At 48.9% G+C, this 25,000-nt stretch overlaps 1 protein-coding gene across 1 annotated transcript in view; it reads left to right on the top strand.

Moving 5' to 3' along the window:
- Window positions 1-25,000, top strand: part of LOC118776042 (regulator of G-protein signaling 3-like) — a 69,973-nt gene that overhangs the window by 21,615 nt on the left and 23,358 nt on the right. Inside the window, 1 exon segment of the mRNA XM_036526112.1 lies at window positions 18,151-18,951. Within this exon segment, the coding sequence (XP_036382005.1) occupies window positions 18,151-18,951 (801 nt within the window).

The raw sequence follows: 25,000 nt of genomic DNA on the forward strand, positions 1-25,000 counted from the left end.
TGTTGGGTGATTTTTTTTTAGCTGCCATTTTGTTGCAAGCACAAGCAGTAATCTGCATAGTGCAGTTTTCCACCAAATGTACAACAAATTAGTCAACTAACTTGTAGTACTGACACCTAGAGGTACATATCAGGATTGCAGGATTTGGAAGCTGGTGAGATCTGCTTAGCAATGCTGCAGTGTCAGGTTATTTAGCTGCTTGCTTGTTTGAGAAACAGAATGGAGGACTGAATGATTTTCACACAGCGTGTCCTGTTAGCACAGGGGTGGGTGCCGCTGGTGTCCTTTTATCTACTGAGAGGCTGTCGTATCACTGCAGTGTCGGAGAGAAGCATGTTTTAAAGGGTGAGTTCAGATGAACATAGAGAACACTGCCTCGCCCTGTGTGCAACACTTTTCAGAGAAGTGTATGGTTGCAGTTTAGTGTGTCTGTTGGAAGGTGTTCAGATATTCCATGGTTCCCAAACTGGAATAATTGACCCCTACATTCACTTGAATTCATTTGCACATTCAGACAGGAATATGAATCTCATAAATGCATTTCCCATCATTTTTGCGGGTTTCGTTTCGTTGTGAACATCACTGAGAAGCAGCATTTTTGCTGAATCGTGTTAAGTATTAGTGTAGTATAGTGTTAGTACAGTTGAGTTTTTAGGCTCAGCCTTGGTGGAGAACAACAGTTTCTGTCCTGCAGGGGGGGCTCTGAAAGGCCTTTGTTACTGAAGCTCTGTGCTGGTGTGTTCACCTCAGTATCCCTGTATCTGAAGGGGAAAAGACCTCCAGAGCAGTGCTGTCTCTGTGCTCTCTCTCTCTCTCTATGCTCTCTCTCTCTCTCCCTCTCTCTCTCTCCGTCTCTCTCTCTCTCTCTCTCTCTCTCTCTCTCTCCCTCTCTCTCTCTCTCTCTCTCTCTCTATGCTGTCTCTCTCTCCCTCTCTCTCTCTCTCTCTCTCTCTCTCTCTCTCTCTCTATGCTGTCTCTCTCTCTCTCTCTCTCTCTCTCTCTATGCTGTCTCTCTCTCTCTCTCTCTATGTGCTGATGTCTCTCTGTCTCAGGGCTGATTCCAGTCCTTCATGCTGCAGTGTGGCCTTTTGCTTTGGGAAGGGATTGGACTTTGATGAGCTGCTTACATTTTGATGAATGGCTGCAGTGAATGTCTGCGTAAATCCCTCTGCACCCCAGAGACGCGAGCCTATTTCAGACACCTCTTCAGCTCCACCATGGGGCCTCAGCTAATTAAAAGTTCGCTCTGTTGTAACTGCTGAAGATTATTAAATGTATATTTAACTTTTTATCTTGTGGGGGCTTTTTGCATATTTGAAAGACTCCTGATTCATTCATGGACACATTTTCTCAGGTTGGTTCCTGTATCTCCTGTTTCAGGGATATCTGGGTGATTTAGACAGTGTGTCATGTTCCTGAAAGGTTTTGGTCATTTGAAGGGAGGTTGTTTGGTTGGTGCTCATGTTGTTGCTGGTGGGAGTGAGGTGCATTGTGGGGAAGTGAAGGACACAGAGTAACAGTACAGCGGGACTAGAAGTAGCAATCTACTGTCAGGTGACCTCGTGCAGGACGCTGCATTTAACTCACCAGAGTCGCGCGCTGGGGTGGCGCACGCTGAGGTACAAACCGGCCCAGGTGAAGTTTGGAACATACTGGTTTCCATGGGGATGCATCTTGCATGTGTTTAAAGTTGTTTACTTTGCTCCTGAGCCAACCTGCCAAGCAGTTAGTGTTTGTTTATTTTGTTGAGATGTTTGTCATACAAATTCAGTGTTTGTGTGTTTATGTGGCACTGCAGTGGGCAGGGATTAGAGGAGGAGGAGGGAGGAGGAAGGAGGGGTAGCGCGTCTAATTTTCTTTTTCTGCTCCCTGCAGCTCAGACGTGCTTCTCTCGTCTGCAGTCTCATCTCGCTGTCTGCGTGTGATGCAGCCGTGTGTGCATTTCTCAGTGGACAGATCACCAGCGAGCGTGTCCCTATGAGCCTCTCTCTCGAACCCGGGCTCCCACGCACCCCCATGCGTAGCAGCTTCTCTTGCCTTTCGATTTGAGCCTGAGCAGAGAAGAGACAGCCGCTGTTTGCTCTTACTCCCATTGGCCACTAATCCTCCTGAAGCTGCAGAATGCAGCGTGAAAATCAGCACAAAAGCACTAAGAGCACAGCACTCAGAGCACTGAGCAGCACTGGGAGAGGAACACTCTCGGAGCTCAACACTCTCAGTGCTCAACACTCTCAGTGCTCAACACTCTCGGAGCTCAACACTCTCAGTGCTCAACACTCTCGGAGCTCAACACTCTAGGAGCTCAACACGCTCAGAGCTCAACAATCTCTGAGCTCAACACTCTCAGTGCTCAACACTCTCAGTGCTCAACACTCTCGGAGCTCAACACTCTCAGTGCTCAACACTCTCAGTGCTCAACACTCTCGGAGCTCAACACTCTCGGAGCTCAACACTCGGGAGAGCAACACAGTCTACAGCACTCACCTCCCCTCTCTCCCCTCTCTCTCTCCTCTCCCCTCTCTCTCCTCTCTCCCCTCTCTCCCCTCTCTCTCTCCCTTCTCTCTCCCTCTCTCTCTCCTTCTCTTTCCCTCTCTTTCCCTCTCTCTCCTCTCTATCTCTCTCTCCCCTCTCTTTCCTCTCTCTCTCTCTCTCTCCCTCTCTCTCCCTCTCTTTCCCTCTCTTTCCCTCTCTCTCCTCTCTATCTCTCTCCCCTCTCTCCCCTCTCTTTCCTCTCTCTCCCTCTCTCTCCCTCTCTTTCCCTCTCTTTCCCTCTCTCTCCCTCTCTCCCTCTCTCTCCTCTCTCCCCTCTCTCTCCTCACAGCACATTCTGAAGGCATTTCCAAAAGGAACTTAAATGGGCCCTTTTCGGGGTGTTACCTGAGCCTAGAATCCTGCCCTGTTCTCTACTCCAGATCCATCCGTGTGTCAGTCTGCAGAGAGACGCTCTGTGCTCCTGTCCTTCTGTGGAATTCTTAGGAGCAGCAGTGCTGTTGTTGGGCTCATAGGGTCCTTGCTGTGAATGTTGTGAGCCCTTGGTGTGAATTTCAGGCAGGTGTGTGGTGCAGTGGGTAGGGGTCAGGGATTGCAGTGTGGTGTAGTGGGTAGGGGTCAGGGTTCCGGGGTCAGGGATTACCACCAGAAGGCTAAAGGTTCAAATCCCAGCCAGAGGACACTGCTGTTGTGGTACTCGTCCTGAATGATGTTAAGAACCATGAAGCTGTGTAAACGGGTAATATATATGTATGGTATTTACATTATCCTGGATAAGAGCATCTGTGCAGGTGAGTCATGCTGATCTGAGGTGGCTAAGGGGTCCAATGCCCCCCCACACACACGCACAAACGCACACACATACACATACACATACACACACACAAACACACACACACACACACACACACACACAAACACTCTCGCTAGTGGGGAGATGGACAGATGTGTGTGACAGTCCATCATGATGTTACGTTATTTCCTGATCCAGAGCCACTTGAATAGCTTACATCTTTACGAATCATACATTCATACAGCTGGGCGTTTTTCAGTTTGGTTTAAATGCCTTGCCCAGAGTCTGACTGGGGAATGGATCCGACAGCCAGCTGGGCAGAGCAGTGTACAGGCCAGGGGAAAGGGCCCGTTAATAGCACTCTGGCATGTGGGTCACTTCAGAGCTGACAGAGAACCGCAGGGACCAGGTGTGGAGACGACCAATCGGAGAGCAGGGTCATATTTCAGAGAGGGTGTGAACGCGAGGCAGAGATTTTGATTCACAGTTTGGCTGCTGCTAAAAATAGTCCTGGGACTGAGGCAGTGGGTCTGCGGGAACACACGTGCCCCTCCCCTCATTGGCGCGTGTACTGTACGGAGGGGGGCAGCCTTGCTGGGGGGGTGTTAAAAAGAGCGGTCTCCTCACTGCTGCTCCCAGCCTCACAGCCTCCCAGCAGCCTCAGCTCAGACAACAGACAGACTTACCGGCACAACTCCTCTCTCTCTCTTTTCTTTTTTCTCTTCTTCTTTTCTCTGTTTTTCTCTTTTTCTTTCTCTCTCTCTCTCCCCCCCTCTCTCTCTCTGTCTCTCTACCTCTCTCTCCTTCTCTCTTTCTCTCTCTGTCTCTCTCTCTTCCCCCCTCTCTCTCTCTCTGTCTCTCTCCCTCTCTCTCCTTCTCTCTTTCTCCCTCTCTCGCACACACCATCCCACTCTCACGCGCTCCTCACTGCTCGCTGGAGTGCCTCATCCTCGTTTCCTGGGAGATACTCACGGAGTGGCTCGTCTGGGCTGCCAGATGCCAGTGTCCAAGGTACACCTGCAGGACCCTGCATGCTCACACCATCTCTGCTGCTTCGCAGGGTGTCCCACATTCGGATCGGAGTCAGGAAACAGGCAGCGTTCTCTTCCTTTTGTGAGCCTGTCCCTCGAGCTCTGTTTGGGCTGTCAGACGCCGGACCTGACCGCTGATGTTTTGTGCTGTCGCTTCTGAAGTTGGCCGGTGTGAGTGCCGCTCACCTGTGTCACAGCACTGTGCAGTAAAAGACCTCAGAGCGGAGTGAGCTTTCTTTGCGGAGGGTTTGGCATTAAGACCGATGGCGCTGGTATTTCCCAGAGAGGGGGTGGTTTAACCATTCGCTGTCAGGCCAGAGCGGAGGGCAGTAGCTGGCCTGTCAGCGGAGGGCAGATGGATGGGGTTTGGCTCGGCAGCTCGAGGGGAAGCAGAAGTGTTAGGTGTCAGTGTGAATTCGGCAGCAGGACCGGAACGGGGGTACAACGAGTCCCCTGAAGCTGTGCTGCAGTGTGGGGGCTGAGCGGGAGATCTCTCTGAAGTCTGCCTGAAACACTTTCTGTCACACTGAAAATCTGCCGCATTTCTGGTCCACCTCCCTCTCCGCTAGATGTTGGGTTCAGAGACACTGATCTGACACTACAGTGCTGCAGCGGGTAGTATATACTCTTAGTGTTGAATTAGGAGAGGGAGGAGGACAAGTGTATTTCTTCTCAGACTGTGTGTGTGCCAGCACAAGTGTGTGTGTGTGTGTGTGTGTGTGTGTGTGTGTGTGTGTGTAAGCCCTGTGATGGAGTGCATGTTTCTGTTTGAAAGGTCAAACAAAGCTTTTCATGTCAGATATGTTGGTCTTAATAACCCTGCTGTTCGCCACTGGCCACACTCCCCAGAGTATGGGAGATAGCAGACAGCAGAGCTTTGGTGTGTGCGAGCGTGCGTGCGTGCGTGTGTGTGTGTGTGTGTGTGTGTGTGTGTGTGTGGTGGGTATAATATGGATCCTATGGGACAGGGGACCATGCAGTGCTCTTTAATGACTCTCTCTGTGTCTGGGTGGGAGATGACTTTAATGGCAAAGGCTTTGTTCTTCTCTCTCTCTGCCTCCCTCCTCCTCTCTGTCTCTCCTCTTTAGTCTTTCTTTAAAGTGAATTCAAGTCTTTCCCTGCCACAGGGGTATGGCTGATGTCTGTCTTCCTATCCTCTTCTCTCGTGATCTTTTATTGCCTGGCCCCTCCTCTCTCTCTATCTCTCTCCCTCTCTCTCCCTCTCTCTCCCTCTCTCTCTCTCTCTCTCTCTCTCTCTCTCTCTCTCTCTCTCTCTCTCCCTCTCTCTCTCTCTCTCTCTCTCTCTCTCTCTCCCTCTCCCTCTCCCTCTCCCTCTCCCTCTCCCTCTCCCTCTCCCTCTCTCTCTCTCTCTCTCTCTCTCTCTCTCTCCTCTCTCTCTCTCTCTCTCTCTCTCTCCTCTCTCTCTCTCCCTCTCTCTCTCCATAACAACTCGCAGCTCTCTTGGGCTCCATCTTGACTCGACTTTAGCAACAATCCACACACACACACACACACACACACACACGTGACCGAGCCAAGACTAAGGAAGAGAGAGGGAGAGACAGGGCTTGAGTGGCATGCACTGTGATGCAGAGGAGAAAGGCTCCAGGTCTGTCTGTGCTGTGGTCTGGATCTCTGTGCAGGTGAACTTCCTTTAACGTGCTTCTCTCTGCTTTCCAGTCATTATTGCGCTGTACATAAGTGGCTCAGATTTGTGTCTGAAGAGACTGTATGCATAATTCTTTTAAACTTACAGTGGCGTTTTCAACAAGGTAGGTGTATAACACTATCACTGTGTTTGCCTGTGTGCCTGTATGTGTGTGTATGTGTGCGTGCGTGTGTGTGTGAGGTCAGGGAGTGGTTTGCTGTCACAGGAAGCTGGAGTAGAGCGATCAGCTGAAGAGTAGCAGACTGAACTGAAGGGCTTCTCGCTTCCTGGTCAAGTTCTTTTTTTCCTCGAGCAGTTTAGAGAGAGGTGTGTGTGACATTATATAGAAGTACTCTGTGTGGTGGTGTCAGAAATGGAGTGAGTTTCTACTTGTTTTTCAGTTTCCTTTCTTTAGAGTTTTAAACAAGTATATTTTCTACAGGCATGTCCTTATAAGAGATGACATTATTGTTATATATAATATATAATTTAAATTTTAAACATCACTAATTTAAATGTCTTTTTACATACTTTATGGCAATACATTTTAGCTTATGTGTGTAATGTGTCTTTTTGTATTGCTATTTAAATTGAGCCATGTGATGTTTCTTTAGCAGGTAGGGTTTGCCAAAGGCATAATCACAACAACTGGAGATTAATTACTTGCTGTTAATCTGAGCTCACTTTTCATGTGTAATATCAACTAAATAGTCACTCTGAGGACAGCATGTTTTTTTAATATTTAAGACCCACACATTTATGAATATCTCAAAAGATTTATGAATATCTCAAAAGATCCTTAGTAATTGTGTGTACTTGGCTTCCCATAGTTTCTAGGCTGTCTAGTCAGGTTGGAACAAGTTAACTTGTGGTATTGCTTGACTAATGTTATGCTCACACTCACTGGTCTGGGAGTGTTGTTATCCCAGTCTGACACTGTTGCTCATTACCTTGAATGGATACACTTCTGTTGTGTTGCTCTGTAATAAGCATTGTGGCAGATCTTTGTGTCATGTTGTGACATTTCCCAGCTCTGTGTGAAGGCACAGCCCCTCTGCCTGTGTGGATGAGGTGTATGAGACTAAGCTCACACAACCTCATACTGCACTACAACAGTACAAGCCCTTGAACTTGTCATCACACGAGACTGTGGTGAACTCACCCCATTCATCAGCTCACCTATTTTCTGTTTTGGGTGGTTTTCTGTTGAGAATGAAATATTAATGAAAGAGCACAAGCCTTTAATGAATCCTTCCCAGGGTCCCAGGGGGTTCTGCTTCCTGTTAATCTGAAAGAGCTGCCGTCGCCACAGCTTCCTGTGGAAGTGATGCATTGTGAGGTCACAAAGCAGCCGACAGGTTGAGGGCTGTGATTGGTTGTTGATAAGCTGATTTTTCTTGACTCGCTGTATTCAGTGATTAATACCCTTAGATTTCACACCCACAGTCAGTTCAGAACTGCAGTTTAAAATTGGTTCGTGTCACCATTACTGATCAGCAGTCAGACACCTGTCCAGATAGGGGTGGGTGCCTTCAGAGAAGCACCTTGGGGGGCTGGGAGACTGCATATTGAGGTACTTGTGAATTGGCTGATTAAGACCTGTACTTCATCCAACCCCTCCCAGAGTAGGCGGAGTCTGTCCCTGCCGGGGTGGGCAGAGTCTGCCCCTCCCAGAGTCGGTGCAGGCAAAAGGAGGCAGATCCCAGAGGGAAGACAGCTCTGTGTCTTAAACCATCTCATCTGAGAAAACAAATCATGAAAGATAACAGCAAAATAGCATGTTCAGAATGATCACCGTCTCCCTCCCTGTATTGTCTGTTCTCTGGCGGTGTGTGGCTCCGTGTGGTGTCCCACAGCTCAGTGGTTCTCCACAGCGGTGAGCCGCTGGTCATGAATAATGGAGGAGGAGCTTCCTGATTAGGCTGGTCCCGCAGCTGCCCCCTCTGCAGACGCATTAACCCGGTGAGCTCTGTGTCTGTGATTTCACTGTGCATACAGCAGTGCGTTTGCACGGGGGGAGTGTGCACAGCTGGGTGTGCCGCCGTCCTGGGCCTCCAGAGTTTTCCACTTTTCAGTTCCGCTGTGAATCACCTGCCTCTGCTCCTGCTGCCCGGCCTGCCCACTGTTTAGAAGAACTCATACACTCCAGACGAAACAACAGAACAGTCCGAATTTCCTCATCCTTTATTTTCTATTATCTTTATAATCTTTAATATAAAAGGCTGACAGTGGGCATAGGACACCAGGGCTTGTCAGCATGATGACTGTATTATGAACCCTTTCTTTGGACTGTAAAGAGATTTTGCTTTGTTTTAATGCAGCAGACATAATTAGCTTAGATAATTCCTGATTTCATCTTCTCTTTCATATTCACTTCATTAGCTTTGTTGGTATTACACTAAACAAAATGATGTTGTCAAAGCATACAATAAAAACCAAATTGCTGAACATGTAACAGTTCATATAATGATTTACAGTCATTTTATGTTCAGAATTTAGTTCTGCCATCTTGCAGCTTTATCCTTTAATTCTTTCTCTCCATCCATCCACACCCCCCCCTCCCCCCGGCTTCCTTCCCTTGTTTTTCTTGTCTCGCTGATGTCACCAGCAGATGGACACTGTGCCAAGAATCCATCAGATCTCTTTAAACTCTCTGCAAATCTCTGTTACATTTAGTCACAGAAGAACCTGAAGTTTGTGACTAAAACTTGCTTAAATGATCCCAAAATAGATGCAGTAGATGTGGTTTGTTAGCTGTGCGGTGAAACTACACTGGCAATGATCACTGAAAGTGCGAGGTGCATTGGATTTAGGGTAAAACCAGGAGCAAAGAATGCAAAAACACATCACTACAACCGAATAGTCTCTTCGGCTTTCCTGCTGAAACTATCAAATATCTATCAGACTGACCAACAGCAAACAGAGATTTATAAACGCAGCTCACCTGAATGACCTGCCATACCTGCCCTCACCCTGAGCCTCTGAGGTCTGCCATACCCACCCTCACCCTCAGCCTCTGAGGCCTGCCATACCCGCCCTCACCCTCAGCCTCTGAGGCTCAGTAACTATGCTCTTAAAGAGTTCCACAGCATCAGTAATGCTTGCAAAATGTAACCATGTGCATTAAAATGCAGTCCAGGAGTCTATGCTCCAGTGTAGGAGAGGGTCAATGTTCAGTGCAGGGTTGCCGGTGTAGGAAAGCTCCACCTACTTCATTACAGTTGTGTGTTTTTTCAGCACTATAATTTCTTAAAAGCAGTAATCTTCAAAATTGGGAAATTCTCAGTTTCCTTATCCTAATGAAGAGATTCCCTGTTTGGCTCTCCTAAACATAAAATGCCAGTTTTCTGTGGTTATCCACAGTAAATGGATTTGTAAGATCCCTAGTAACATCACACAACTGTGTCATCAGCTGTTAGCTTTCTCTGTGTGCTGGTATTCTGCATTTACTAAAAATTACTAAAAAAAAAAAAAAAAAACCTGATGGTGAACACTCGAGGAAATAGCTGTGTGTTCATGTCGGTTAGAAGGCTCTGAGAAGCAAAATCTCAGATGTTTGTCCTGCAGCGAAACGCGGTTTTTCCGTTCAGAAGGGGAACCCTCCGGTGTTTTAATTATGATAACTCAGGAGCTTCGGGAGGTTTATACCTGCAGAAACAACTTTCCGAACACATTAGGCTTTATGAAACACAAACACACTGGTGTGGTATTTCTTTTTGTCTGAAGACTTTCTTGAATTGAGCACAGGGCATTCCAGCTGGTGTCTCATTTTGAAGCCAAACAAGGTTTTGAATATAATTGCCATGGTTTTCATCTTAATCAGAGCAGCTCTGTGACTTTGGGCAGTGGGGGGTACATCAATGTCTCGTTCTCCTTCTCACGCCCTCGTATTGACCGATGCTGAGATTAAAGATTTGTGTGCGAGGTGCGGTCTCTGTGTCCGCAGCTGCTGTGGTGGCTCCAGTCGCCTCTCTGTAATTGTTCCTTAACCAGGATGATCTCATTCCCTGCAATGTGCGAGTAAAGATTTATTGTCATGGCAGTTGTGCAGAAGTGCTGTGTATTGACACGGTTCGCAGTGCGGTTTCCGGTGTAAATTGGGAAAAGCAGAATATTGGGAGGGGAGCGACTCGGCCAGCATCTCGCAGGGAGGAGCATGCGATGTTGCCGCATGCCCCCGGACCACACCGGTGCTGGACACACCCTTTCCAGAATAACCCTGCTGTGGGGGTGTTGACGTTCCTGTGTGAGCTGGACCTCCTTATTTGCTGCTGTGTTGGTGAGGTGGGTGTGTGTGTTGCCTTCAGTCTGGCTTTCTCGTCCCTGCCTCTGGAAGGCAGCCAGCTGGTAGGATGCAGGGCTGCAGGCTCAGGCTGGTTATGGGGAAGATGCATTGCTGTTGCTCTCTGCTGCTCTCTCCCATCACGCCAGGAGCCAGCGAGACTCAGACACAAAGCATCTTACAGCTGGATGATGCTCTGCTTTAGCACAAAGTGCCTCGCCAGGTTCTGTGGAACTGTGCGCAAAAGTCTGGCACCTAGTAAATGTATTGTGTACTACAGCAGAGTGCAACATCAGTAAAGCAAATTGCCAGGCCTGGATTCTGGCTGAAAGAGACGTCATCACTCAGAGTGTGAGTAGATTCAGAGTCACAGGAAGCACACACACTTCACATTGACAGCCTGGAGTGGGAGATTGTTTGCCTGGAACTGTGTGTTTATGGTAACACTAATTTGCATCCTGTGTGTCTGTGCCAGAACTGTGCAGTGCAGGTCTGTGAGCAGGTCTGTGAGCAGGTCGTGGGCTGGTCTGTGAGCAGGTCTGTGAGGAGGTTGTGGGTTGGTCTGTGAGCAGGTTGTGGGTTGGTCTGTCAGGAGGTCTGTGAGGAGGTTGTGGGTTGGACTGTGAGGAGGTTGTGGGTTGGTCTGTCAGGAGGTCTGTGAGGAGGTTGTGGGTTGGACTGTGAGGAGGTTGTGGGTTGGTCTGTCAGGAGGTCTGTGAGGAGGTTGTGGGTTGGTCTGTGAGCAGGTTGTGGGTTGGTCTGTCAGGAGGTCTGTGAGGAGGTTGTGGGTTGGACTGTGAGGAGGTTGTGGGTTGGTCTGTGAGGAGGTCTGTGAACAGGTTGTGGGTTAGTCTGTGAGCAGGTTGTGGGTTGGTCTGTGAGGAGGTCTGTGAGGAGGTTCTGGGTTGGTCTGTGAGCAGGTTGTGGGTTGGTCTGTAGGTTGGTCTGTAAGTGCGCATGGAGTCCTACGCTGGCAGGGTAGAACCTGAGGGGTGGAACAGGACTCAAATCAAAGCTGGGTGACTGAGGAGAGGGGAGAAGGACCGCAGTCGGGGTGTCAGTTGAGTCGCTAAAAAGCTGCTGAATGCAGATGACTGTAACTGTAATCATTAACCTTAACCGCTGGGACGTCATGATGATGTCACTGAGAGACCTAGCCAGGAAAACTGAAAAGCTGATTTATTCATTGATCTATTTCTGTTGCCATATTTGGCAGCTGCCCGCCCCCCGCAGGCAGGGTAAACGCAGTGTAGAGGTGTATAGCCAGCCTCTGTGGCGTCCGCGGGAGGAACTGTTCTGAGCATAATGCTCTTAACGCTTGTGTAAGCAATAGCGGCAGAGAAGGCCAGTTTCAGATTGCATTAACTTAAACCCCCCCTTCTGCTCGAGTCTGTTCCTGTTCTGTCCATTTTCTGTCCTGTTTCCAAAACAAAACGCTTTCCTTCAGACTGAGCGTGCGCATGATCCCGCCCTCATGATCTCTCTGTCCTGCAGTGTACTGTCAGCAAAGGTGGTGGGGGGGTGCAGGGATTTTAATTAATAATAATTATTAATTTATTAATTTTTCACTTTAATTCATTTTAACTTTATATTTTTAATTTCAAAATATTTAGTTAACAAGAAATTAGTTAAGATTCAACAACTGAATATGTACTAATGTTAGTTTGCATTTTTATTTTCTACTTGATATTTACCACAGAGACAGTATCAAAAGGCATTCTGAAATAACCATGATTATCTACATAGTATTTATGTTGTGAGAAGCCTGTGTGTGTGTGTGTGTGTGTGTGTGAAGTGAAGTGAAGTCAGGAAAGCTAATGATCCCTGATCTTACCTTTACTCAGTCCATGTTATCTGTGGTCCTAAAATAAACTGAGATCCATCACAGTTTTACTCCTGGTGGTATCATTTGATCCTGTTCCAAAGAGACCGTGCATTCCACAGGAAAAGATCCTCCAGTTTGTGCAACAGGTAATTACCCTGTTCAGATTTCAGCCGTGCCCCAGAGGTTGAGGCAGAGAGGTAGAGGGTTTATTTCACAGGGTGATATCATTACCGTGGTCAGACAGCTGCAGGGACCAGAGAGCTCGTTTCTGAGTGGGAATGAGGATACACAGTTATGGGATGGGAGTTTGAATGTTGTTGCTCTGCACCTAAGCAGCGTGCGTTTCACTACAGTGGCATCTTCAGTAAGAGACGGAGGACACTGACGCCTCCTGCTTCTGTTTCCCGCTGCTCCAGCTCGGTGCAGCCCCCGCTCTCTGGAGGGCGTTTGCTTTAGCGTGGAGATGTGCAGTCCTCTGGCCTCAGGGGTCACGCTGCCCCCTCACCCTGCATGCTCCCCCTCCATCCTCCCAGGTTCCCTCTCTCCCGCCGCGGATTGGTGTTGTTCGTGATATTGTTTCATTACAAGTCCTATAAGTCTTTTTCAATTGATTCCTAATACATTACATTATATTTAATATTGATAAAGTAGTCCTGTACAGTGCTGGGCCTTTAAAAGTAAAGTAAATGTGATGATGTTTCAGTCAGAAATGCAAAACGCTGTGCGCTGCTTTTCTCTCTGACGTACCTGCATGTGAAATCAGCTGGAAACAGATGGAGATGGATTGAGTTGGACGTTCTGCTTGGAAGTATGACTCTGATCCTAAAAATACCAGGCTATTGGCCCCCAGCCCCCCCGCCACTGGGAGTTTGTTTTCTGTATGAAGGGCTTTTCATTGCTCGTGTAGTCATCTGCTGTTTGCTCTGTCTGGAAAAAGTGCAGCCTTGTGATTTCACAGTCAATTTGCAGCTAATATTAACGCACGACAAACAACAGGGACTTTCTGAGAACCCCAAGGTCAGTGCAGGGTGAGCGAACACACAAACAAATTCCTGTGAGATTTTTTATTTTTATTTTCTGCTTCCTTCAAGCCTGTTTTTCCCGGGTGCTCACAGCACTTTGTGAGTCCAGAGTCTTCATTCTCTGGCAGCAGCTGCTGTTAGCAGAGCAGTTTGTTTGAATATAAAGTCTGCCCCTCCTTGTTCTGATTGAATGAAGGTTGGAGTATTAAATTACCTTGGGACACTGGTGTATCAGCCCGCCCCCACATCACCTCACAGTTAATGAGGAGTGGTGTCTGCCTGGGGCAGAATCGACCTGCCTGAGGTCACTCGGGAGGATCCCAGGAAAGGGTGCACTTCACTTACCCGGAAATGCACCTGCAGACGGGCGAGGCTGGGCGTGCAGCCGGAGCTCCTCGAACCTCCAGCCGCCTCTGCAATGGTGCCGTCTCACGATGCTCTGAGCTGTTTCAGCACCAGACAGCTGAGCTTCAGAGCAGGAAGCCAGCCAGCACAGTCTGCGATGGGAGGAGACTCAGTGAGCCCCCTGATTGGGTGGAGAGGTCATGGGCTCAGTCACTGACCTGTATGAGCCAGTCAAAACGCTTTGATCTGACCCAATCACCTGTTCTGCTAAGGAGTGCAAAGAATGATTGATTGCTCCTCCCTGTTGGGGTTCATAATGCCTCAGGACTGTTTTACAGCTACGGCGCCCTCTAGAGATAAAGTGCTGTTACTGCGAGAGCTTCCCAGTCAGTAACTGAGGGACATGTGTCTGAAGGGTTGCTCCCTCTATCCCTGCCAAATGCCCAAAACAAAAACCCAGATAATAGATACATCAGCCCATTTACCATACAATAACAGTGCACTCTTATCTCAATAGATGTAATTATTATTATGTATTGAGTTTTTACATACTTTTACATACTCGCAGATTTACCCTGATTCTGTGACTCCTGCTGTGTGCTTTTCTGTCAGCATCTAGCATCTACAGTAGATGGTACTCTACTCTCCCACTTTCAACTCACAAATTAACTGTAATTAGAGATGATTTTCCCATTACCTTTTTCCTATTATAATGAAATTCAGTTTGTGAGAGAGGGAGGGGCAGAGAGGAAGGGGGTGTGGCCTGTAGACTGAGAGTGTGTCAGAGACTTTAAAGTTTCTTTTAAAAGCTCTATCAAGTACACTGTTACGCAACAAGAAAAGCAAATCCAAAGATCTGAAATAATTTCTGGTTATTATTGCTCCTTTATTGCTTAATAAAGATTAAGTTTTACATTTTCTTCACCTCGTGGTGATCTGTGCTGCAGGCTGTGAGAGGGAGGCGGCGAGGAGGGGAGCGGCACTCCTGCCTCTGTTCCGTAAGAAACAGATGATGCGATTAGTGAGAGAGGGAGGATATATCTCCACGGTGTGTGGAGAGACAGAATGATGGAGAGGTGGTAGAGAGAGAGGAAGTGATGTTCAGAGGGAAGGAGGGATGGAGAGAGTGAAGTATTGAAAGAGAAGAATTCAGATTATTTCCCTCTCTTTTTCACATTTTTTTCATGATCCCGTAAATTACCGGCAGCAGATGTCTGCTGTAGATTTTTACTCCTTACCTCTCCCTTTGGTTAGTGTGAGCGTCCTTTGGCTGCGTGTGTTTGTGCATGTGTGTATGTGCACACGCACACTCACGCACACACGCGCACACACGCGCACACCCCACAGCATCACTCAGCCCTTCTCTGCCTGTTTACACACATCTGCAGGAAACACCTCAGACACACTCCGTAACTCTGCTGTGAAGTGTCTTTCCCGTCTGGTGTGATGCCAGGCGTTTCAGAAACAGATCACTGAGCTTTCCTGTGTGGAACAGCAGGTGAGCAGGTCTCTCAGATGCTCTGAGCTCACCGTCATTCACATGAAAAAGCAGGACTATGGAGCGGGAGTGGGAGTAGGGCTGCAAACCGATAGGTTGCCAGTTTTAATCCCAGGGAGGCCCTGGTGCTGTGGCCCTTAGGAACCTTCTTCGCCTGGTGCTTCAGGAAGGTATACAGCAGTATAAATAGATCATTATATTTATATTACTGTAAAGCAATTAATATAAATGTATATAATAAGATTAATATTAATATAATATTGTCAGTCACTCTGAATGAGAGCATCAGCTCAGCTGATGTATGAGGAGTTATCTCTGCTTTTGGCAGGGCTGCAGGGCACGGTGGTGCTCTAACACCCAGGGAAAGTGTTTTCGGATCAGTGTCCTGAGAGGGATTGCTGTGGAGAGTGTGTGGGACTGTCTCTGCTCGGCTGGTAAAAGAGGGGAAAAGAGGATTCTGGTGAATGAAGGGCATAGACTGCAGCACAGAAGGCAGGCTATTTCCAAATACCGAACGAGCAAATTATGCATCACTTTCACAGGATGGCCATTACGGCTCTAATGTCTGTGCTGGGTGGTGGCTCCGTGAGCAGGGTCAGTCTGGGACATGGTAGCCCCCGTGTCTGGAAGTGGTATCTCCCAGCTCCACTTGGAAACCCCTGCAGGGCCCACACAAATTTGCAGGTGGGGGGTGAGACCTGCAGCTGCTGGGGCTGGTGCTCCTGAGCAGATTCCACTGCTTTCCCCTGCGACTCACAGCCACACCTGCAGCCTGGCTGAGGATGGGGTGTCGCTGTAGCCCTTTGCGTTTTACAGCTGATAAGGGTTTGTTTCTGGAGCTGTGCGGTGCGTTATTCTCCCTCTCTGAGCTCTGATGGAGCTGTACGGTGCGTTATTCTCCCTCTCTGAGCTCTGATGGAGCTGTGCGGTGCGTTATTCTCCCTCTCTGAGCTCTGATGGAGCTGTGCGGTGCGTTATTCTCCCTCTCTGAGCTCTGATGGAGCTGCGCGGTGCGTTATTCTCCCACTCTGAGCTCTGATGGAGCTGTGCGGTGCGTTATTCTCCCTCTCTGAGCTCTGATGGAGCTGTGTGTACGTTATTCTCCCTCTCTGAGCTCTGATGGAGCTGTACGGTGCGTTATTCTCCCTCTCTGAGCTCTGATGGCTGTGATAGTAGGGCCCCAGCAGGCTGGCAGTTTCCAGGGGAGACCGGGATAATGTTACCTCCGTCTCCAACATGATGAGGGATTTTTTTAGTGCAGTTTTGGGCTGGCCTCCTGTGGAGCAGGGACATTTATTCCTCTTTTCCTTTTCTCGTTTCAAACTGGGTCACCTTCACCATGCTGAGGCTGAAGAAGGAGAGGCCGAACGGGAGTGGGGTTTGGGGTCATTGTTTCACTCTGCCCTCTGAGTGCCAGTGGTCCATAAGGCAGACAGAAAGCAGATTTCACTGTTACACCATCTCTCCCTGGAAGGAGGCCTTGTCCCTATTCCAACCCCATTTCCACTCTGTGGAACAGGGCACCAAAAATACCCAGTTTAATTACAGCTTAATTAACAGCTAGCCCCCCACTGCAGACTCCTGGCACAGAGGGTCTGTTGCGCGTTACCCAGGTGGGATGCACAGGGTCCCTCACCTGAAAGCAGGTTGAGACCTTTGAAATAATTTCACACCCTTACATCAGCTGTTCCAGGTTCCTCCTGTCGAAACCTCCCGTCTCAGAGTCCAGCTCTGCAGCTGTGAGGGTCTCTGAGGAGCAGCATCTGAGAGAGAGAGCAGATGAGGTACTGGTAGGCTTCCTGTCCGCCGCTCGGGGCAGGGTGACCGCTGGGTGTGTTCCCAGCTAACGAGGCGTTTCCAGAATAAATGATCTCATAAAGACTGTTTCTGCCCGTGGCGCACCTGTCAGGGTCGCAGTAATTGCCCGCAGGGTGCGTGTGCACCGGGTGCGTTTGATGGCGGCTCTTTGTCACTCCTCCACCGGAAGGTGTCAGGATAATGACCTCACGGCACCATGTGTTATTGGGCTTGTTAAACTCACCTGATGCTGTTTTTCTTTTTTTTTTTTTACACAGGCCACCACATTTCACCCTGAAAACATTACAGAGGCCAAACATCCAGGGCAAACACGAGCAACAGACACCGCTGTAGAAACCTGCATTCATTCCACAACAATGACAAAATGGAGGGAAAAAAACAAACCCTTATGCACATCTTTCTTGGTGGAATGGATAGGTCACTCAGATCAGAGTGGGTTTTCAGAGAGAGCGCTGCTGAATGCGTCAGAGATACGCGTGGAATGGCAGAGGAGGGGTGGCACGATGACCCCTGTGACCCCAAGCGGAGCCCCTGTGGGGTGGAGCCCTGTTTCGGGGGTATAGAGGGTGTTTTTCTGCATGGCATTCCAGAGATGATTGAGCTGAATCCAGGTCAGTGCCAGGAAAAGTGAGGGATGGAGCACTGAAAGAGAGGAAGGAAGAGGGGTAGCATTGTGTCTGAGCTAACTGGAGAGAGGGGCTGCCCTCTGTGCTGTCTGTAGGAACAGGCTGGCTCCATCATCATCACACATAGCTCACTGCTGACCTCAGAGGAGGAAATAAAAGCTCTTATTGGTTTTTTTAGCTTACCACGTCTGCTTTCTTTGGTTCTGTAACGGGGTGTGCATAATTGTATGCAGCCCCTCCAGCAGAGGGCGCTCTGTGTTCAGGACAGCATACAGAGCTGAGATGCATGAATGAGTCCTACAGCAGAGAAGCTGTATCAGGAGAAATGACTGCAGATTAATGGAGTTAACGTTATGCAGTCTCTCAAATCAAAGCCTTTCTGAGCTCTTCAGGTGAGGTTATCTGTGGAGGTGTGCCTCCATCTTCAGAGGGACAGGAAGGGAATTTAAACAGCGGGATTGTGGCCACAGGAAAGAGGGCTTTGATTGAACTGGATCTTCTTGAGGTAAAAACGGCTGCAGAGTGATTATCTCTCCTGTCTGATCCTCCCTTCCTCTGAGTCTAGCACACCCTCAGAGACTTGAAGCTCCTTCATTTTCAAGGTGGAATGCTTCTGACTTTTTTTTAAGTGTGCTGACAACACAAATGGTAGCTGGGAGTCAATGTAACATGATTGTCATTGATTTCTCTAATGGCCTGTGCAGGTGGTGGAAGCCTCCCGGTCACTCACTGACTCTGAAGCTTTTGTGTGTTTCTGCCTCCTTTCCCTCAGATGCTCGAACCCAAGTCTCACAGACTGTGCGAGCCGGGACACCAGGGGCCAGAGCGGGAGGAGGAGGAGCCATCTCCGAGCAGCCCCTCCGAGGCCCCCGTCACAGCGCCCCCCCCTGCGGGAGACCTGACCCCCCTGGAGGAAGCACGTCCCCTGGTGGCCAGTGAAGAGAAGGCCCCCCCCACACCCCCACCATCCACTGAGGGGGAGGAGTGCCAGAGCGTTGGGGAGGAGAGCCGGAGCGTGGGGGGGGGGAGCCGGAGCGTGGGGGGGGAGAGGGACGGGGAGGAGGGCAAGGGGAGGCAGGTGGGGGAGGAGGACAGCGTTTCGGAGGCGGCCGGCAGAGCAGCCCTCCCCTCCTCCTCCTCCTCTTCCTTCATCATCCCGGAGCTGCGTCTGGACCGCTCCTTCAGCACCGACGCCGTGTCCTCTCCGGCCACCGACGAGGAGAATGAGGACGAGGAGGATGACCGCGATGAGGAGGAGGAGGAGGAGGAGGAAGAGGACGACAGCGATGATAACTGCCTGGAGCGTGGGCTGGTGGAGGCCCCGCCCTGCGAGAAGCACGGGGGAGGGCTGAGCGTGCAGAACTCGCTGCGCCGCCGCACCCACAGCGAGGGCAGTCTGCTGCAGGAGCCACGCCCGCCCTGCTTCACCTCCGACAACGCCCTCAACTGCCTGGAGTCCAACACACCCCACAAGGGTGGCTGGACACTGCCGTCCCCCAAAACCCTGAAGAAGGAGCTGACCAAGAACGGGGGCTCCATGCACCACATCTGCATGCTGTTCTCCGGCAGGAAGGTCAGCCTCATCCTCCTCGCTCTCCCACAATCCTCTGCTCCTGTCTCTTCCTTTCCCTCGCTCCTCCTGGCATGTCTCTCTCACTTGTTCACTCTCTTCTTTCTTCTGTTGCATTTCCTCCCTGTTTTTCTGAAACATCCTCCATCTAATGAACTGAAACTAAAACATCCTCCATCTAATGAACTGAAATTATGTGCCTCTGTTGAATGAGAGTATGAGTGAATTATTCAGATATTAAAAAGGCAAATATGCTGTCATGTCCCATGACACGAGCATAAAACATTCCTCAGATCTGTGGGTAAGAAAGGAGTCTTAGAAAGTTTCTGCATGTTGTGTCATGGGTTTGACCTTTGACCTCTGCTGATTATGTGAAACAAATTAGTTCATGTAAACGGGAGATGTCATGTGACTCACAGCAGAGACGAGATCCCACAAAGACCCACAAAGATCACGATGCACAAATAACACCCCCCCCCCCACACACACACACTCACAGACTCACTCCAGGGGCTTGACCTTTCACAGAGAGTACCCTAATTATGGTTACAATCACAGTTGACTATCATAAGCTTGTTTTATTTATTTCACATTCCTATTTAATCTTTTAAAGACCAGCCTCAAACTTCTAATGTCCAGCACAAAAGGCTGGTTCCCTTCTGCTGTTAAAAGTGACTGACACCTAGTGGTGAGTAAGGGAACTTACAGGGAGATGGAGGAATAATGATTTGTCGGTGCTGTAACACTCTGAATCCATAGAGAAGCACAGAGAATTATGAGCACTGTCAGCCTGTTCTTAGGGCAACTCAGCCTGGGTGGCAACACTGCACTGCTGTCCAGAGTGAGTGTGTTCATGAGACACTACAGAGAAGAGAAACAACAGCACCAGAGGGAGGATCATCAGTGTGTTGCTTTTAGTTTGGGTCTGTACCTGTAAATGTTGAACCATACTATTCTGCTGTGGGTTTGTAACCAAACAGCTCCGGCCCCAGGGTTCCTTCCTCCAAAAGTTGTCCTGTGATTGGCGGGTGTGCCTGCTGGCCTGTGATTGGTGGGTGTGCCTGCTGGCCTGTGATTGGCGGGTGTGCCTGCTGGCCTGTGATTGGCGGGTGTGCCTGCTGGCCTGTGATTGGCGGGTGTGCCTGCTGGCCTGTGATTGGCAGGCGTCTGTTACCCCTCCATGGTAGTGAAGCTTCCTGCGCGCCGCGTCCTCGTGACCCTGCCCCCTCTGTGTGAGGGTCCTGCATCCAGGTTAAACGGGGCTCTTTGTACACTGTGTGCCAGCTCTGCTTTCTCATGTCTCTGTGGGCCAGTGGAGAGCTCTCACAGTAAGCATTGTAAGCCCTAATAACTGCTGCTGTCTCCAGAGAGGCATATATTTTCAGCCTGTGATGATGGATAGTTTTCTCTGATTTTTTTTTGTTTTGATGTACCCACATCATATTTCCACAAGAGGGCACTGCAGATCTTGATTTGGTTTTTAAAAGTAAACCTGTTTAAGTCATTTTAATCAGTCATTTTGTCAAACTTTACAAACTTTGTAAGTGTGTCATCACTGTTGATGTGTATGTGTGTGTGTGTGTGTGTGTGTGTGTATATGTGACCTCTAAAGCTCTCTGTGACATGCTTTAGGTTTGATTCAGTAGCATTGTGATGCTGAGCTCTTGGCTGTGAGTGTTTAGTGCTGTTTAGTGCTGTTTGCCCCCCTCCTGCTGTGCCACTCTGCTCCTTAAAAGGCCGTGCTCTGATCTGCAGGGAGAGAGGCCGCCTGCTGCCCTCAGCCCAGCCTGACGGAGCTGTGCGCTGTTTCAGCAGTACTCTCCACCTCACACACTGCGTGGGGTGTACAAGGATGGACGTGTTAGTGCACAGACTGATACACTCTCAGCACATTGAGGTGTGGGCGTGTGCGTGTGTGTGTGTGTGTGTGGGGGGGGGGGGGTGTGAGAGAGAGAGAGAGAATGTGTGTGTGTGTGTGTGTGTGTGTGTGTTGGTATAAGCAACTGCTCACTGTTGTAGCAGCATTTCAGAAGTTAAATCAGTTTGGTGAAATTTGCCTGACTGAACGTGCTTTATGGAAACTCTTTATAATCACTGTGTTGTGTCTGAAGTGGGGATCAGAGCTCAGAACTATGGCCCTGCAGTGTGTTGGTTCAGATCAAACTCGTGACGTTTCTTGTGAAGGTTAAAAATAGGTTACGTAACGTATTAAAAGTCAACAGTGAGTGCTGTAAACAGTTGTTACCCATGATAAAGGCAGTTGCCATTAACACAACATTGCAGTGTTATTTTTGGCAAAATCCTTTCCCCACACTCTCTCTGAGCTGATTTGCTTTGTTTATTTAGTACAGTATGTTTTCATATTCATAACTTTCATTTGTGTGGAGGGCAGTCTGGGGTTGACCATCTGTTAGGAGTCAGAGATACACCTTTGAACTTTGAACTGTGACAGTGTGTGTGTTTACGGCTCTGTTGTACTGACTGCACTGTTTACAGTCTGAGTGGGGGAATCTGTGGGGTCCACACATCTGTGTGTGCCAGAGTGTCAACAGCGCATTTCATTTATAAGCAGTTAATCAGCGTAAAAAGTCAGAGCAGCTATGGCTATGTAGATTTAACGCGCTGCTCCGGAGTAGTGAGAGCACAGTCACTGTGTAGACTTATCACACTGTTAAGAAGTAAGGAGAATGCAGTCACTGTGTAGAATTAACACACTGCTGAGGAGGAGTACGCATATAAGGGCCGTGCAGACTTGAGAGAGAGAGGGGGAGGGAGAGAGAAGGTGAGCTGTATGTTGAGGGAGTCCGTGCTTAACCTCTGACCCCTCTCCCCCACTCGTACAGCAGTGAGGAGGGACACAGGGAGGCGAGCGGGATTTGAGGGGCCTGTGCGTGCGTGTGTGCATGTGTGTGTGAGTGTGTATGCGTGCGAGTGCGTGCGCGTGCGTGCCTGTTTGTGTGCGCATGCATGGGTGTGTGTGTGTGTGTGTGTGTGTGTGTGTGTGTGTGTGTGTGTGTGTGTGTGTGAGTGTGTGTGTGTGTGTGCGCGCATGTGCTCTGTCCTGCTGAAGCTCTGAGTGACAGGTGAGCCCAGCCTGCTGCAGTGTCTCTCTCTGATGGAGTTGCTCACAGGCTGCGGTGGGCAGAAGGCAGTACTCGCTGTTATTACTGTCTGTCTCTCCCCCACTGCAACACGTGGTTGTATTTCAGCTCCTCTTCTGACAGCCCCAGGCCTTCGAGTCGCTGCGTCATACAGGGTGAACGCTTCACAAATCCTCACAGAGTGCTCCCATGTACCCCACAGGGTCTCATGCACCACGCGCAGTTTAAATAAAGATGGTAAAATTGAGTGTAAAATCTAGCAGGTGACAATGGAAGCACAACAAAACTATCACTGCGTTGTATGTTTTGTGCCAACTACACCACCCAGTGACAAACTTACCGGCTGATGTGGAGGAAAAGTGTGAGCCAGGCCCGGCACCAGGATGAAGTCACTGAGGGGGCAATTACAAATGGCGAGGGGGTCTTTTTATGTAGTAAAACAGTAGGTTATCATCCTGCTATGCCTATTTCTGCATTTTTTTTATCCTGCAGGTGGCAATATAGTGGTGTTTTGACTAGATGCAAACAATCCCTACCTTACCTTTTCCATGTGTTTGTACGTCATGGCCATAATATGAAATAGGAATATTTGGGGCAGATTGCCAGGTCACCACCTAAAATTGGTCTGGTGGTAGGTTTAATGAAATTCATTGATTTAACCATGATATAGCCTCTAAAAGGCTAAATAGCAACAACACAAGACTACTGTTTCAAAATCAAATTTCACAGCAGTGGTAAAGCCAGTATTAAACCTGAGTGTCCTCCTCGCACAATTTAGAGAATCGGAGCACTTGGAACGTAGGACTACAAGATAATTTATGAACAATTCTAACCACTGAGAGATGACTGCTAAATTCCAAAAAGCCAACAGTGTCAGGGTCGTTAAGTTAAAAAAAAAAAAAAAAAAAAAAAAAAAATGATCGGATCGGTTTGTCTTTCTGCTCATGCCATGCAGCTCTCTCTCTCTCTCTCTCCCTCTCTCCCTCTCGTTGACCGAAACTTCACTTTCCTGTCGTTTCCATTCTGTAGATTGCTACAATGGAAAAAACAGAATTGCCGTCTCTATGATACTTGTATCTTGGCCAATATTTTTGTTGTTTTTGCTATTTTTCTATAAGGTACATAAAACTTAAACGGGAGGGGGGGGAGAAATACAACTGAGGGGGCAAAGCCCCCTCTTGCCCCCTCCTGTCGCTGGGTGGGGTGTGAGCTTGTTCAGAGTTAGCTAAAATTCTCTTCCCTGTGCTTTACTGAAATGCTGAATGAAGCTCCTGAGAGAGACAGACTGGCCAGCATTCTGTCAAATTCAAATTTCAAATTCAGACAAGCTTTATTGGCATGACCTCACAGATGTCCAGCATTGCCAGAGCAATTTTCATGCGTACAAATGAAAATTAACTGAAAAATATAGACACACACACATACAGAAACACACACACACATTGTCTCTCAGGCTGTGGCACTCAGATGTGTACCATACAGCTAAAGGTGCAGTGTTTCCCTCCCCCAGAACAATTTGTAATTTCTCTTCATCTTTCCAGTGCTTAAATGTGGAGAGGTGTATTTTGAAATATTTAAAGTGTTTGTCTGTAATACTCTAACAGTGTCTGTCCCGCTGCAGGCAGCGGTGCTGTGTGTGTGTGTTTCCACTGGGCTAAGAGGCAGAACAGCAGGCTGGAGAGAGTCTCTCTGTCACCTCATCGAGAGCCAGACAGACTCCTGCTAATCTGCCACTCAGAGGAATGTGCCTCTGTGAGCGTGAAAGAGATTCCTCGTCTCTGGAGGAAAGTGCTCTATCAGTGGAGTGTGTGCGCGTGCGTGTGCGTGCAGGTCCTTGCAGACAATAGTGAGATCGAGACAGTTCCCTTTGAGTCCAGCGGATCTTTATTATTATGTTAAAACGTTGGATTTAAACACAAAGCCATCATGCAGGAGCAGTTGATCCGTATAACAGCACATTATAAATGCTCAGAGTGGAATATTGTCCTGACTGTGATCTCAGTGCTGTACCTGAGCCTCTGTCAGGTCCAGAGGAGAGGACACGCTGCTAAAAATAGCCCCCATCATGGGCGCTGTTGCACAAGCCTCCCTGACACAGGGAACAGCCAAAAAAGAGAAGGAGGAGAAAGGGCACCACAGAGCCGCTCTCTCTGAGCTGTTGGGACAGAGCTGTGTTTCTGTGCTGGAGTTCAGGCCTAGCTCTCTGACTCTGAGCTGTTGGGACAGAGCTGTGTTTCTGTGCTGGAGTTCAGGGCTAGCTCTCTGACTCTGAGCTGTTGGGACAGAGCTGTGTTTCTGTGCTGGAGTTCAGGGCTAGCTCTCTGACTCTGAGCTGTTGGGACAGAGCTGTGTTTCTGTGCTGGAGTTCAGGCCTAGCTCTCTGACTCTGAGCTGTTGGGACAGAGCTGTGTTTCTGTGCTGGAGCTCAGGGCTAGCTCTCTGACTCTGAGCTGTTGGGACAGAGCTGTGTTTCTGTGCTGGAGTTCAGGCCTAGCTCTCTGACTCTGAGCTGTTGGGACAGAGCTGTGTTTCTGTGCTGGAGCTCAGGGCTAGCTCTCTGACTCTGAGCTGTTGGGACAGAGCTGTGTTTCTGTGCTGGAGTTCAGGCCTAGCTCTCTGACTCTGAGCTGATGGGACAGAGCTGTGTTTCTGTGCTGGAGCTCAGGGCTAGCTCTCTGACTCTGAGCTGTTGGGACAGAGAGGGCCAGCTGTGAGCAAGTGGTGCCTTTGGCCTGTTTGCTGGGTTACTTTGCCTTTAATGCACTGATCAGGACAGTGTGGCCACATGTATGTAAAAGAAATTAATTCAGATCCACTTGAAACTATTGCACTGTGAGGCTGACAGAGGGGAGCAGGCTTTTGTGTTCTTTTGCCTATAACAAACTTCAAAGGAACAGGTTGGGCCAGAGTGCTATCTTGGTGAACTGGGACAGATTCAGGTCTGCAGGGAC

The sequence above is a fragment of the Megalops cyprinoides genome, chromosome 4, assembly GCF_013368585.1.
Source record: "Megalops cyprinoides isolate fMegCyp1 chromosome 4, fMegCyp1.pri, whole genome shotgun sequence".
NCBI classification, from domain to species: domain Eukaryota; kingdom Metazoa; phylum Chordata; class Actinopteri; order Elopiformes; family Megalopidae; genus Megalops; species Megalops cyprinoides.